This window comes from Corapipo altera, unplaced genomic scaffold (genome assembly GCF_003945725.1).
Source record: "Corapipo altera isolate COAL_440 unplaced genomic scaffold, ASM394572v1 61517, whole genome shotgun sequence".
Classification (NCBI taxonomy): domain Eukaryota; kingdom Metazoa; phylum Chordata; class Aves; order Passeriformes; family Pipridae; genus Corapipo; species Corapipo altera.
In genome coordinates, this window is record NW_020885161.1 from 17,995 (window position 1) to 34,054 (window position 16,060).

The 16,060-nt window shown below is 44.5% G+C and overlaps 1 protein-coding gene across 6 annotated transcripts in view; it reads right to left on the bottom strand.

Annotated features, from left to right (window-relative positions):
• The window catches only part of RASSF6 (Ras association domain family member 6), a 60,989-nt gene that overhangs the window by 5,137 nt on the left and 39,792 nt on the right, over nt 1-16,060 (bottom strand). For 3 of the 6 annotated variants that reach the window (XM_027631068.1, XM_027631069.1, XM_027631067.1), the window contains 3 exons: nt 6,178-6,267; nt 2,135-2,213; nt 1,627-1,778 (listed from right to left, as the gene is read on the bottom strand). In XM_027631068.1, the coding sequence (XP_027486869.1) occupies nt 1,627-1,778; nt 2,135-2,213; nt 6,178-6,248 (302 nt within the window). In that variant the 5' untranslated portion in view covers nt 6,249-6,267. Of the gene's footprint in view, nt 1-1,626; nt 1,779-2,134; nt 2,214-6,177; nt 6,268-8,145; nt 8,151-10,746; nt 11,114-11,611; nt 11,624-12,553; nt 12,643-16,060 lie in introns of those variants that run through there. The other 3 variants (XM_027631071.1, XM_027631070.1, XM_027631066.1) reach the window with 3 other exon arrangements.

Consider the following 16,060-nt stretch of genomic DNA (forward strand, 5'->3'; position numbering starts at 1 on the left):
CCCAAATATATCACAGGCCTATTTAGAGCCTGTTGAACAGAGAAATCATGTCCCTTAAATAACTTGCAGTAATTATTTATCTATTTTACAGCAAAGTTATGGATGAATCACAATAAAGTACCAGGCAGGCACACAGAAAACATGTATTGTTGTTTTAACAGTCACAGGATACATGTCTGCTATACAGATGGGACATGGAAGACTAAATTACATACCAGCCCTTCATGCTACCCAGTTCTGTATGAGAGCAAGGAATTCCATGCAGCCTGTTAGAAAATCTACCTTTTTTATGTCAACATTTCCATAATTCATTGCCTAAACTCTTCAGCAGAAAGTCTTCATCCAGTTACTGCTCTGACTGAGAATAAACCAATTTGTAAGACAATAATAAAAATTCATTTCATATATATATATATATATATATATTCCAAAGAATATTCAGCTAACTCCCATGAACACACCAAACAACAATCTCACTTGTGTTCCACACATTTACCAAGTTCATTCAGGATCACACAGCCAAGCTGCTCTGCATACCTTAAAGCATGTCAGGGCAGCCCCATGTTTCTGGGATCATGAGTTAATGTTTACTTTAAGATTCAGATCTCCACCAGCCAGAAGTTTCTTAAGCACTAAAAGGCAAAGCATGACCTCAGCTGCCAGAGTGGCCCCTGTCCTGCAGGCCACACACCCCCACACCAGCAGAGCTGGGCAAAGTAAACACAGAACCTGTCAGGCCTCAGCCCTCAATTTCAACAGCCAGAGACAGAAAACCTGTCCCTGTCTTGACTAGAATTTCCCAGCTGCAAGGATGGCAGAATTAAATCCAGAATTCCAACGTGCACCACATGCAATCTAAGACAATGGGTAATTAGGAAAAGAAGCTCTGCAATACACAATTTATCAGGGAGTCATTCAGGGTGAACTGCCTCCCTATTGCACATGACTCAGCTTTAGCTCAAGTGCACCAACTCAGGCTGGGGAAATAAGTGTTCAAAACGAAGGAAAAGTACACTGAGAACCTGTAATAGTTGAGCACAACACACTGGGATATAAAACATCACTGGTAGCAGCCTGGAGTAGCTGGTCTGTGGGCATTTTAACAGGGTTTTCTACACTAGACTTTGCACAAAGCCAGGATTCATTCCCTGGTGTGAACTTCAGCTGAACAGCAATGATTCCACACCTGAAGCAGCCAGGAGGGCACTTAACTATCAGCTTTTGGCTTCATGCCGTACTGCGTGCACCAACATGAGACCTTTCAGGGGCTCCCAGTATCAGGTGTCCACAGATACATGTGGAGTTTGTTTGGGGTTTCTTTATACATATATTTCACATACATCGATTTCCCAGTCCTTGTATGGGAATAGTCACTTCCTGTGAACAAGAGCAGCCTCCTCCAGCTCCTCAATCTGACAGCCAGACAAAGATGCTACAAAAACACACCTTTCTGCCCAGCAGAAGCTGTTGAAAGGCCATATCAGTCACAGAGCTCTGCTGTGCAAGCTGGCACCAAGAGCCTTTGGAGAATCTGGGGTACACAGCCAGCCACATCCATTGAAGCCACCCCCAAGAGCTGTCTTGCAATGCTAGCCTGCCTCCTCCCTAGGGAAGTTCACACATTACCTTTTACTAGGGAACAGATCCACGCTCCCTGTTGACTTCAGGGTTACAAAAGAGGGTATCAGCTTCTCATCCTGAATTTTTAATCGGATAGGGTGTCGCACTCCCCAAAATATTGACAGGATTCCTTCAATAAATGGTGCGTCTCCTTCTCGCTGGAGACAAGAAAAAAAAGGAATAAGGAGTACTACATAACAACTGAGTAAAAATAAAGTAGTAATCAATTTCCCCTCAAGTAACAAGAACACAATGGACTCGCTGAGGCTGACACAACTCTGGCAGAGGTTACTTAGAGAGGCCGTGGAACCTCAGTTTTGAGGTATTTCCAAGACATCCAAAACTGCAGCTGACCTGATCAGTCTAGGAAATCTGTTCTGGTTTTTTATATTAGATGGATCATGTCACATAATAAAAAACCCACAGCAAGTGCTGGAGTCCAGTGCGGTGAGGAGAAGAGAGCAGAGACAGGTACCTCCAGATTAGTGGGAGTTTCTCTCGCCTAATTCCTTACCTGATTACATGTCAGTTGTAGATTCTCTTGATCCGAATAGTAAGAGTTATAATTCTTCAGAAGAAAGCTGAACTGCTCTCTAGAAGACCACAAAGAAAGAATAATTTATAACATGTCTGTCAATGTAAAATGCAGGTGTTATGTGGCAGGGTGACACCCCATACCTGTGCTACCCACTGCATCCTTGCATAGGTTTGTTAATGATCAATACACCATTTTCTGGGACTAAAATTTTGTCAGGTTACTGGATTGCTCATAAGTTGCTTCTTTAAACACCTGATACACACAGGAAATTAATTAGTCACAGTCTGACATGATCTTAATAACACTGCCCCAGAATAGCTTGTACTTTGGACCTCTGTTAACAGTCAAGAGAAGGAAGCAAACAGGAACAACACCCTCATCCACCAATATTGCAGGTTATTTCAATGAGGCTTACAGTTTGTTTTCCCTGCATGATGATTTACAATGGCTTCTTATATTTTCACAGATATTCTTATTTCCCAATATCTACTGTATGCTTAGAATTTCTATTTCCGTCTGCTTGAAGCACAACAACTTTGCACCAAGTCTTTGCTCAAAAGAAAAACGGATGGAGATGAAGAGAATCTCTGCCACGCAGACAAAAAGCCAGCTGCAGCTCAGCTAAGGAGGGCTGGGGAACAACAGAATTAGGTGAAATGTATTTCAGGGCCTTCAAGAATGAAATGCTCTTCCCCACACCACTCAAAGATTACTTAGGCTGTAATTCAAGCAAGCAATTTCCACCAGCAGAGGTAATCAGCCATGGGGAACAACTGCATGGAAGAGCACAGGCTCTTCCTTATGGACCACGGTTCAAACAGACAGCACTGCAGAACTCTTTGCACCACAAGGTCTCCACAGACCTGCTGAAGCTGTTCAGGACCCATGTACCAACAGAGGCACTATTACAACTTCTCCCCCAGGTTTAAGTGCAAGGGTGCCCCAGTGGGACAGAGCCCAGCGTGCAGTCTGGCCCCAGGAACGTGGCCTTCCCCTGGGCTCAGCTGGCACACCCTGGAGAGGAGAGCAGGGACAGCCAGCAGGGCAGTGAATGTGTCTCTGTTGTGCCTGGGACAGAGGGGCACTTGGAGTGTGCATGTGAAAAGCTTTCCCTGGCATATCTATCCCTCCCTCCCTTCTCCACTTAGCAAACACAACAGTGTCCTGTTGCTTACTGAGCCTTCTCCCATGGTGAGAAGGGAAAACATCAACTGGGCTTTTACCTGGCAGGGAACATGAGGACAAGGGCTACACCACTAAACTCCACAAGGTTCACTGCGTTCCCTGCTAACACTCTGGATGTAAATCATTTACATTACTGCAATTCCACACAAAGAAATACTTTTTAGTAGCTTTATCAACAAAGTGCTGGGCTCCAAACCAGTGACTTCAACATTTACTTCGACTCACTTTGGTCTCAAATCCTAGGAATACAAGTGGCAAAACCTGTTCTCTCCATCATGTTGGGATGGCTTATTACAGGTTCTTTGTGTCTTGTGAGCTATGAGGGATTGCACTGAGGTCATCCCACCAAAAGGATAAGTTCTAATAGACTTGGATATGAACCAGATATAAGCCCAGTTCTAATCATGCTGGCTACAAGGTAAGCAAGATTAAGCACGTCTTGGCCTCGTACACAGGCAAACTCCAGATGCAATTCAAGATTAATGTGCAAGTAGGAGACAGTCAGTTTTGTCTGACAGATGTGACAGCTGATCCTGCTCGACATGGGCTTCAAACTTTTTATATTTCCCAGAGTAACACCTTTTAGTATTATATTGTTATTGACAGCTGTTATTTCATAAGCTTTTTCCAGGTCAGTAGCTGGGGAGGTGAGCTCCCTCAAAACAGACTGTGAACACATAAGGACTTGGGTCACACTGAATCCTGCCTATTACTCTTAGTCCATGTTGTCTGCAAAGGCAAATAAAATCATAGGCTAACAGCAGCAAGTGGTGTGGTAAGATTCTCTTTCTCAGAGCAAGCTCTCCAGATTTGCACAGTTTCTTGCCTTGTCTAGAAAAATTTGCCATGACCTTCCACAGAAGTTCATGTAAGTACATCTTTCAGGTTTCAGTCTTGCATTAGTGCAACCAACAGTGACAAACCTCTCAAGTCATTAGAAAAGCCCTGAGGGAGAGACTGAACAGCAGCTCACACTGATTTGTTTGTCCTCGTGTAGTGCAGACATCAGAAAAGAAAACATTTTCCTTCTTTTAGCCCCAGAAAGGAGTAAGACATGGACCAGCTCAGTTCTAGGATGAGCCTTATTGTAACACATGTTCCTAGTACCCTAGCCTAGAGACAGATGCCATCTCTGCAGTGCCTGGCTACCAGAAAATCAGCAGCTGTTGTGTTGCAAGTCTGTTCTTCTCAGCAGCTTCCTGACAACAGCCAAACTCAGCCATTAATGGAGACCACAGCCAAGTAACTGGCAGAACAACTCACGTAACATTTACTGCAGATTCACCACTTTCTTCAGTAGCAAAAGCAAGATAAAAGGGAGCTGCAAGGTCAGGTGCCCCAGTGGTAAACCACAGCACAGCCCACACTGCTTTCTTAAAACACTAACCCAGGACAACTCACCTGTGCCCTCTTCTTCCCTGAGCCCATCTCACTTAATCATGAATATTTATGGCAGGTATGCCAGAGACACAGCAGTTCAGCCAGCCAAATAACCCCACATGCTTTGGTCAGCCTTTTCATCCAGCCATTGTGCAATTCCCAAACAGCAGACTTGCCCCATCAGCAAGATTTGCAGGATGCAACTAGAAGAGCAGTAATGTAACAGCAGTTTCAAGGTTTAGATGAGGGAGGACAGTCTGGGAATGGCACTGGAAGCAAGCCTGAGTGCATACGGAATGTCAGTAATTCTTGAGGCTCTTATTTCTTTTAATGTAAGGCAAAAACAACTTTAAACCATGAACTATCATGCAAAAAGGTCTCGACCACGGTCCACATTTCCCCCCTTAAATAGGCAAGTCTAGGGGAGAATAAAGTCCCAGAGACACTGGTTCATGTGGTACATTTCCAAATGCTTTTGTATGCCAATTGTGCAGGAGCTCAAACCAATGAATTACCTCTGACACAAAAGCACCGTGTCCCAACTCAGCAGCATTTTAAAAGGAATAACGTCTGAGGAGAAAGGGAGGGATGTCTTTATTGTCTCTGTGCTCCAGGCAAGGCCCTGACACCCTCCCTTGAATAGGGAGACATCAACAGCACTGCTCAGGCCACATGGAAAAAGATCAGGATTCAGGAACAAATATCTACTGTAGTAGGAGAAATTCCCCTGGGGTAGCTTATAAGTAGTTTACAGGTAGCTTCTTCCCATGGGAACACCAAGAGGGATGGAAAGGAAGTGAGAAGAGAGGCACTTCTTCCAGCTCCTGTGCTCTTGACAACAAGGGAAAATTAATCCTGAAAAAAGGGGATGGAGCTAAACACCAGGAGGCTCAGAGTTTGGGGTAGCATTAGGAAAAATTCCTACCAGCCAGACTGAACAGTAAGAAAGCATCACATAAACTGCAGTTTGAGTGCAATTCCAAGGTTTTGGAAGTAAGTGAAAAAGCCGCTTCCACTGATCACAGCACAGAGCTGGCAGCCTGAAAGACATTTCTGCACAGAAACCCTGAGATCTGGGGCTGTAGGCCAAGCCCCAAGCCACGGAGAAGCAGAGCTCAACTTAAATTCTGGAACTCATGTTCAATTCCAATAGACTTCCAAGACAGGAAAGTCTTCTTCCCTAACTTGGAATTTCATTTCAGAATCCTCTAGAAGGGCTGTTCTCCTTAATGAACAAAACCCACAGACCCAAAGGTTTAATGCTCTGTTCTTTGAATTTCATATAAAGGCCAACTCTGTTCTGCAGACAGGTTAAATAAATTAAGTTGTAGAAATGTCTGCTGCTATAGGCTCAGCTCTCTTCAGGACAGGATCCCCTGTTAAGGAATAAATATGGACTAATGTGAAATAAAGCAGCAAGATCATCGAATGTTTGAGGTTTTTTAATAATTTACCTGGTTATGAACTTCTCCTCATTGATGAAAACAGAAGGAAGATGCTGTGCTTTCATAGTCACTTTCTTCATTTACTCAGAAGAGATGAATCTAAACAAAAGGTTAGAAAAATAAATATATCCACTAGTGCCACTAGGGGAGACTAAATAGGAATCAGGAGCAAAGCTTTAGTGAAACAGGTTGGGACACTCAAGCTAAGGGCTCACTACACTGATGTTGACTACTTCATACTTTGCCTTAATACCCACATATTTCCCACTCCTAGCAAAAAAGCCATAAGCCATTCCCACCAAGTATATACCAGTAACTTAAATTCCAAGTACTACATATACCAGGACTTCTTCAAGCAGTCTTGGGACTACTCCAACCCCATGACTATGCCTCACTCGTTAGCAGTCTGAGTCAGCAGCCCCTGTACTGGTGAGGATCCATTTGTCCATTATGGATAGAGAGCATTGCCCAGGGGCACTGGAACACACCGTACTCAGCAATCCACCCTTCACTGGGTTCCTAAAACTAGGCAAGAGAAGGAGTGTTGATCCTTAGCAGTGTCCTGCAGCACACTGAGGAAGCAGCTGGGATAGTAAAGAGTGAACGAGGCTATAATTACAGGGATGCAGCAATACAATTTACAGATCTCCACGTCGTGATTCCATCATGTTGTGCAGGCAAGAAGCCAGACCCACGAGACTCCAACAATGCATTCCTCAATAAGCTTAATTACCAAGTCCTGGCTCTTTCCTTCCCCCTCAGGTACTAGAAGGTAGGCTGAGGAGAGTAACGTGACAGACTCAAGACTGCCAACTGATGCCACACTGAAAAAAACCTCTGTTTCAGCCTGAGAAGTGGCATCACACACGAGGGGAGAAGAAAAACCCCCACAGACATCTCATGAAAAGTAGTAAAATCTCTGAAGATTGCACTGGAAATTATCATTCCACTTTTATTTCTCTTACTTGGGAATGACAACAGAGGAATTTGCCTCACAGCACTCAGTGTCCATCTCCCTTCTGCCAGGAGATGGAGTTGAGTCTGATTTCAGCCTGCATTGGACAGGGCCTGGTCAAAGACACCTGCAAAGTAGTTGATTGCCTACAGTTCCGACGACCAGCAGCCTTCCAAGAACCAAGTGAAGAAGCATTCAGGCTGGAATATATCCTGGCTGGGCAAAGAGTCAACACCTCGCTTCTGTGTCCTGCACTACTGAGCTGCTTTTTTAAAGTCACCGAGTTTCCATAATCACAGATGAATGGCTTCCAAAAAACATATGTGGACAAATGGGATGTTTTGCATGTAAAAAACATGATCTTTGCCCTACAAAACATACAGGAAGTTGTTTCATGACCTCTAAAACCAGAGTGCACCACCAAAATGAGCTTTACCTGAGCAGCTGGGGTTTCTAGCAGTGCTCCATCAGTAGCTCACCGAAAGGAACAGCACCCTTTGTCCTTTGGTGACATCCATCAAGACAAAATTTGGCCTGTACCAAACAAGCCCAGGGACTTCTATACAGATATCAGTTTGTGTGTGAGGAATACACTGTGTACACCAGTGTTGGGATTTTGCCTCTGAAATAAGTTCAGTATCACTGGTCACACCTTGAAATCTGATTTCATGTGATTTACTGAGACCTCTAACTGAAGCAGCTGCCTGTGCCAGTGTAGTTGCAAGCCAATTTTACCAGATGCAGAGGAGTTTATGTACATTGGCACCTGAATAACTGCATACACACTTTAGCTTTCTCCTTTCTGTCAGGAAACAACATGCTTGGAGCAGTGGAGAACCGAGTCACCTCTTATTAACTGGGGAGTAGTGACGCTGGCAAGCTCCAGCACCACTCACTGTTTGTGGTTGCAGTGTTATTTTCCATACAATTTGTCCTTAAAACAATTCATCTGAAAGGAAAAGCTGATGTCTACAGATGGAGAGAAGTGATCTTTACACACACAGAAAACAAAGGAGATGAACCTGTTCTGCTACACAGTGGCTGGCTCCTAGTAAATTATTTGCCTTAAACATACTAAGCAGATCTTAAATCAGCTAGATGCCATTAAAATATTGAAAATAAAGCTAGTTGGAAGAGTAGGCCGTGACAGGAATAGTTCTTAACCAACATCTCTCCCTTATCTCTCCCTCACTGCCCCAATACCCAGGACAAAGACTTCTCTCCTATAGCTGGCACAACAGCACAAAAACTTGCACTGGGTTTTTTTCAGTTATGTGACCAGCTCTTATCAACCTTGTACCAAACACTTCCACACCACCAGCTCACCCAGAGACAAACCACTTCTCCTTGTACCCTTCCCATGGGTGCATTTTGGCTGCACATGTCCCATAGCCTTTATATTTAATCAAGCCCAAGATCTGCAGACTGAGACCACGCAGTGACTTCCCCAGCACAATTACCTGACACTACAGATGTCAGGATATTTGCACTGGCGCTCCCTAAGTCCATAAAGCTGTTGGATTTTCTATCACCTCCTGGTATTTTACTGTTTTCTGTGTCACTTCCCTGTAGCTCTTTTGAGGAAGCAAATAGGAGAAATTAAATGGTTGCCACTGCTCCCTTGGATCTGAATTAACCAAACCATGCCAGTTTTCCAGCTCTTCTGACAACATATGGCTGTGCCATCTATTCAAAGCCATCTCCTGATTTGGTTGGTGTCACACAGGTGTCTTTACCATTACGTTAAACCGGACTAGAAGCACAGAATTCCCTCAGGTAAGACCTGGAAAGTGGGATCTTGGCTGGACTAACCTCCTGACCTGAGATTTAACCATGAAGAAATATAATGCTTGGAGGAAGACTGACTGAAGACTAAAATACTTCAAAAGGGAAGAAAAAGGAAGGCAAAGTCAGCAGTAAATAAGAAGCATGGCAGATGCAAAATGAGCATCTCTAGAGGAAGCCTGCAGCCATTGGAGAAGTCTAGGAAAAGGAAAGAAAACTGACCACTACACAATCCCAAAGCTGTGAGACCATCAGGGCACAAGACAAATCTCGCAAAGGTAGTGAGCTTCACTTTTCTCTGGAGCTTTATATCTTACCTGAAATGCTTTTTTTCCAAGATAAAATCCAAGTGTCAGTGGAAAGGCAGATGAGAGGACTCATTCCATTTCATTCAGTACAGTGATCCTTAAGTCATTTGCTTAAGGGGACAGCCCAGGGACAGGACAGTGGAGGAATGACACAGCGAAGTGAAGTGCAAAGAGCTACACAGATTTTTACACAAAGAAAAAGAGGCAGCTGCAGAGGAGGGCTGGAAGGAGAGGGACACCTGAGATACACACTGAGCCAAGCAGGAGCAGCAACGCAGCACCTTCATTTGTGTCACAGCCTGGATGTGCTTTTTGGTGCATCCATAAATTACGACAGGAACCGCAGAGCATGCAGTGTGCCATGCTGAGCTCTACCAGTGGAGACACACTAAAGCCCCAAACCTCCACAAAGATCTCCAGGTATTTTGACCCAGTGCTTCCCAAAGCTCTTCTAAATCCACAGGAAACCAGGACGGGCTGAACCTTTTCCTTTTCTTGTATGGAAGCCACAAGGCTCAGCTGTCTGTTAACTCAGCTATCAATTCCATCCACATGGAATAGTTTGTACAGCAAGAAGCTTTGCACCATAGGCAAGACAGCACATCCAATTCATTTTCTAAACTCACAGGTGTCTGGTATTTAGCAAAATTTTGGAGCATTACTGGTATCTATAAAGATGAGTTTAGGATTTATTCACATGGATAAATTCAGTATCAGCAGCATAATTTTACTAGTCACATAGTCTAGTTGTGAGCCCTCATGTTGTCTTTTTTTTTCTTTTTGTTTAAGTTAGATGTCCCTGCCATCAAAAAGTTTTAATTAGAACAAAGTACTTAATCTGAACAATTTTCCCCACTGAAAACAAGGGGGTTGTTTTTTCCTTGGTCTTTCAGACTTCTTCACACTTTATTTTAAAAGTCAGCTGCTCAGTATGGAGCAGTAACAGCACTACCTGATTTCAAATCACAGATAAGCCCTCTGGTCAGGCAGGCTCACAACGGGATTTGGTTGCCAAAACCAGCAGCAAGGTGGTGTTTATCTGAATATGTGCCAGTCACAACGGAGGAGATCCACAAGTTCCCTCTCCTCACACATCGATAGACCAGGGCTTGCAGACGTTTCAAACACTAAGTAACTCATTATTATGAAGTAAAGTTACTTTCTGTTTTGGGCCGCTTAGCACAGACCGTTTTTACCTGCCAAAAAAGAACACACAAGGTCACTGATCAACCTTCTAAATCCCAGTGGCCACTGAATGCAGGGCAGAGAAGGCTTGTGCCCACGGACACACGGAGCAGCAGCACGATCTATCGTCCACCTGCTTCAATCTCAGCTGACTCACAAACCCCCTAAATGGGAGATTCTGCTTTGACGAGAATTTCTGAGTGAGCATTTCTCCTTCCCTCCGGCACCCGAATTAGCCCAAAGGAATCTGACTGGAGCTCTGGGTGGCTGCGAAGGACCTTGCTTTCCCCCGCCACTGCAGCTTACACCGCAAGCAGAACAGCTCCAGCTTTCCATTGCACTCACCTGGGCGTGCGATCCGAGGAGAAGTTTCACACACCTTTCCCTGAGCCCTGGCAGAGGCATGACAGCATGGCCCCGGCTGACAGCTTCCTCGGCTGCTCCAAGGAAGCCGCGAGGCTGTTCGTTAGTATTTTGCTTGAACTGGGAGTGCTGGAACCCCAGGACACTCCCCGCACCTCAGTGCATGTCGGGAATATTCACCTACACACTTTCCTTCCTCCAAGCGCTGACAGGAGCGCGCCCTTAGTCACGGTTACACCTCTAGGAAGCTCCGGTTAACACTTTAATCACTAACTTCACGAGGGAGAGGCAACCTGCTGACTCCCGGGAATCATCTGCTGGCAGGACACACTCTGAAACATCCAGTGCCCGAAGCGCTGTTATGCTTTAACCTCTTCTGTTTTCTAATCCATTGGATAAAGTTTTCCTTCAGACACATGCCCATCTCCAGCATTTGGTGGAATAACTGCTACAAGCCATCAGATCATGCCTAAGTGTAGATACGTGGATTTATAACATTATGATAGAAATTGTGACAGCACAGCTTGATCCCTCAACCACACACAGCTGTGTAATCCATTTTTTGCTGAACTGTATAATAACCTCATGAATATTACTCATTGGGCAAGAGTTTTATCTGTAAGAGGGAAAGGATTGCCACTTACCTTAATTGCTCAGCAGGTAATTGTATAAGCAGATGTTTAGGCTGGAAAAAAAATATTTGAACTAAGACACACCTTCCCAGTTCCTCCTGTTTGCCCACCCATTTACAACAAGCAGTTTATTCAACAGATCAAACGCAAAACTAGAAGTTACTGGGCCGCAGAGAAAAGCATGAAAAATGCCAGGCCTGAATTTCCCTTCACACCCATCTTCTTGCACTGCAACTGATATCAAGTTGTTTCTGCTTTATATAATTTGAAGTTAGGGAGAGGCGGAACAGACTCAAATATTTGATTCCTGATCAAGTATTATCCTCTGGTGTATTCCTCTCCAGAGCCAGACACGCTGCCACACACACCCCACTGTACGCCTGGTATTTGGAATTATAGTTTGTGTTGCAGTTTCTAGCTCTGCTCCTCAAAAATATTGACATATGGATTTTACTGGTATATACAACACTGGGAATCTCTCAAAACACAAGAGGGAAGCAACATGCAAGACCTTTTACTCGATTCCCAACAGCACAGAATCTCCATGCTGTGGTGGCATTGGAGCTTCACGCCAAACTCAACCTTGGGAGCTGTTCCATCTCATCCATAATTGCTTAACACAAATCCACACAGCTTCCCAGCTGGTGTAAAACCAGAGGTTTGATTTTTCCTGTCCCACCTTCAGACACTTGGGCACGCCGCCTGATTCTCCGGGATCAGAGAGCTGGAGCAGAGATCTGGGGCAGCCTGACCCCTTCAAGGCTCTAACCCAAGATAACATCAAACATCTGCTTTTGACAAGTCTGCCACCCCACTGGACACTCACAAGCTCTTGGATACCAGGAGGTTCCCAGGTATTTTCAGAACTAAAGACCACATTATTAGCTTCCAACAGGGCAGTGTGATGTTAACACCCCAGGGTAAATCAACCTTCATCCTGACCCCAAACTTTTAAACTTAAAAAGCAAACTAAACCTGAAGTTTCCAGGGATAGCTTCTTTTTTGAAGTTTAAAAGCAAGTTTTGAAAACCCAATGCTTTTATTACTTAGACTTATGCAAAGATGTCTCAGTAAGACATTAATATAATAAAGCAACAAACCCTCTAATTGTGGTAAAATCCTACGGTTCCATTAAAACCAGGCGTGTTGATTCTTACCTTGGCTTGGACAGTGTGGCTGCAGTTTGTTTCCAGTTTTCCTTCTCACACTTGAACTGCTCCTACCAATGTCCAAGTTTTGATCTCATCTGAGTCATGCACAATTATCTGGTGAGTACTCTGGAGGGATGGGTCAGTGCAGACTAAGAATAGGTATCTCATGGGGAGGGGAAGCAGGTCTTTAGGGCCACAGAGCAGGAACTAGCTCACTGCAAACTCCAAGAAATGGAATGCTTTGATTCCTTTCATAAAAATTAAATAATCAATGCACAAAGACGATTACTTTTTCATTTTTGTAATGAACATAGTTTACATGCCCTGGAAACCTGTGAACAAGTCACAGCTCGGTTATACTATTTCACCTCTTAAGCAGAAGGGTAACAATAATTCCTTTAGAACAGGCAGGGAATGTGATGGTCCTGGAGACTTTGCGGGCTGTGCTACATTTCTGCTCCTTGAATAATTAATAACCAAATAATTTAATAACCAAATAAGTTAATAAGTCATTGGAAGTTGGAGTTGAGCTGTTTAATAACTTGGTCTCAAATCATTAACGAAGTGACTGCTAAAGACAGGAGAGAACCTCAAATGGGGAAAGCAGAGATTCCTGTTCTATTTTTGTACTAGACAATCACAATAAGCAGGCTGCCTGCCACAGCAGCACCACACAGATGTGCTGCACTTCAGTGGAAGAGCTTTGATAAACACTTAAGATTCCTCTGCTCTGTAGCAAGAAGGAAAATCCCTAATCCTGTTTGCAAATACCTATTTCTAGCCAACTTATTAACTCCAAACACAGAAAATTCTTATTGGGCTTTCTGAGCCAGCTACTCTAATGCAGAGGGAGACCCTCAACTGACAAGATCTGAAGTTATCATAAAACAAGTGATCAATCCCTCCCTTTACATTACAAATGCTACTGGGGGGGTGGCACTGGTCATAGCAACAAAGCAAGGAATTTAAAACAGGATTTACCCTGCAAAGGGCCCCCCAGTCTTTAGCAAGATTATCTTCTGTCATCACACCCAAGTGCCAACAGCAATACTTGTGTGCCAGAACATGTTCTGGAGCCACAGCTGATAAGCACAGAAACCAGAAACAGGGGTAGCAGATGATTAGCTCAGATAATTAAATACACAGTGCACACAGCCACTACAAAGGCTTATATACTGTCACGGGCCATAATCCCTCACACATACCATTTGGTGGACTTTGGGGGCCATGAGTTTTGAAGGAATAGAAAAGGAGCAGAGCTGATGCTTGCAGCATCACATGGGCTAAAGGCTATGGCTCTGGACAGCACATCAAGAACTGGAACTTGCCAGGCACTGACCTTTGCCTGCATGGAAAGCAGCTTGCCAGTCTCACTCCCGTTATCTTTGTGAGCCACTGCTGGATGAGCAGGTCCAACCTGAGCATCTGGAACACCTTTAGTCATGCCTCGTGCGTGGCATTGATTATCCACACCCATGGAGTCATCCATGCAATATTATAAGACTTCAGAAAGGCACACAGGATTTTCACTGCCTGGAGCTACAAAATTCCATACAGGGCAGAACCAGAAGGAACTGCCCTGTCCCAAAGAGCTACAGTCATACAGCTTGTCACCCATTACAGCTCAGCCAGGAGTAAAATCACCACCTTATCACATCCAGCCAACTTGCACAGCACTTACAAGCTGTAACTCCTTCACACTCAACGTTTCCAGACACAGATTTTTCTCAAGTCCATGAAATGTGATTTCCTCAATTTTTTTCTGTAAGTCACTCTATATCTGGACGATTCTGTCTTCAAGATAGAAAACCCCTGGATTATGTACAAATGGGGGGATTAAATTTGAAAAGTATTACACAGCAGAGCTTCTCCTGTACAGACGAGGGGACAGTTTGTCCCTGCAGCAAAACACACTGAAATATGTTTCAGTGATCCTTACGTAGGTAACGATTAGTGCAAAAAAAGTGTGAGGAACAGCTCTCTCTTGTTTTAGCTCTGTGGTTATGGAGCAAGGGATCACAGGCTGCTGGGCACAGGGGAATGTGTGGCAGTCACAGTGTGTCTGAGCAGGCCAGGCTCCTGAGCTCACAACCCCTGCACAGTGCAGACGTTCTTCACACCACACATCCTGGCTCTGAAGGGCACACAGCGCTGCATTGTGTGCTGCTGAGCACAAACCACTCCAGGGATACTCCAAACTGCTGGGATGCTGTAAAACCAGCAACATCTGAGACTTGAAACGTGTCTCTATACAGAATACTGAAAGTGACAGCCAGCAAGTAACAGCTCTGAAGTGCATCAGAAAAACTGTTCAGAGAACTGACCGTGTAATTTGTGTACTGCATTAGACATCTAATGAGATGGTAGAGCAGATGATCTAGAGGCATCCCTGGCACTTATTTATGAATTTCCTCTTGAAAATCTCACAGGAGCACAGAGAACACTGCGAAGGAGAAAGTGCAAAGCAGAACACATCGGGGCTGACTCACCGAGGCTCTGCCCTGGGCTTGGTGGGTTGAGTAGACCACTGTGACTTCCTCTCTAAGAAAGTTCACCCCCTGACACAGACATTCCTCAACTCTGCTCAGTCTCCTCGCTGAAAATCACCCCTCAGACACTGCAGCTGCTTGCTCTGCACTGCTCCTGGCCTTCCATAATGCTGCTTTTCCGTTACAATATCAAATAACCCCTTGGGGCATTCAGCTGTCGAGCACGTTTTACCAAGAGTAAATACATTTATATACTTACTGCGTCACATTCCTATTCTTCTCCTCCCGAGTGTCCGATTGTATGGATCACATTTTTCTTCTCACTCAGATATTCAAGGCCCAAATGCTTTTGAGTAGGATCCTAGAGCACAGGGTGGCACTTATGTGTCCCCTTGAGGGCAGAGGCGGTGGCATTTCAGTGGCGCTGGAGGAAACAATAGTGTCTCTAACTTTGAAGGGCCAACCCCTGCCAGTGTCTGGCTCTTACATTTACAACCTACACTAGGTTTTATGGGAATTAACAGGGCTAAAATCTGATCTAATTGTTGAGGGCATCTGACTGTCTTTCTGGCCTAGAAGCGCTTTGGAAAAACAAGTCCAGATGAGAATAGAAGCACATGGAACGTGGTGGGATATCAAACCACTACCTGATTTGGACTATGAGCTCTGCCAGTGCCTGTGTAAGGCAACATAAACAAGTCAATAGCTGTTTAGGAGATGCTGAAATTCTGGAAAGATTCTTCCCTGCACAGTGGTTTGGAGGGTGTGTCTTCCAGTTTGGAATTTATCCGTCTGAAACTGTCATTCTCAGCCCCGTGGGCAATACCTTGCTTCTAGCCAGTACACATGTCTTTACAAGTGAAGAATCTGAACAAGCTGCCCACGGGGAATGCAGATTCAACTGCTGGGATGGTATCGTCCCAGCTTTTACAATGCACACAGGAAACCACAGGCTGCTGGGTGATATATGTGCCAGTGTCCAACAAGAGGATGGTCAATCAGCTAAACAGCTGCATGGAAATAA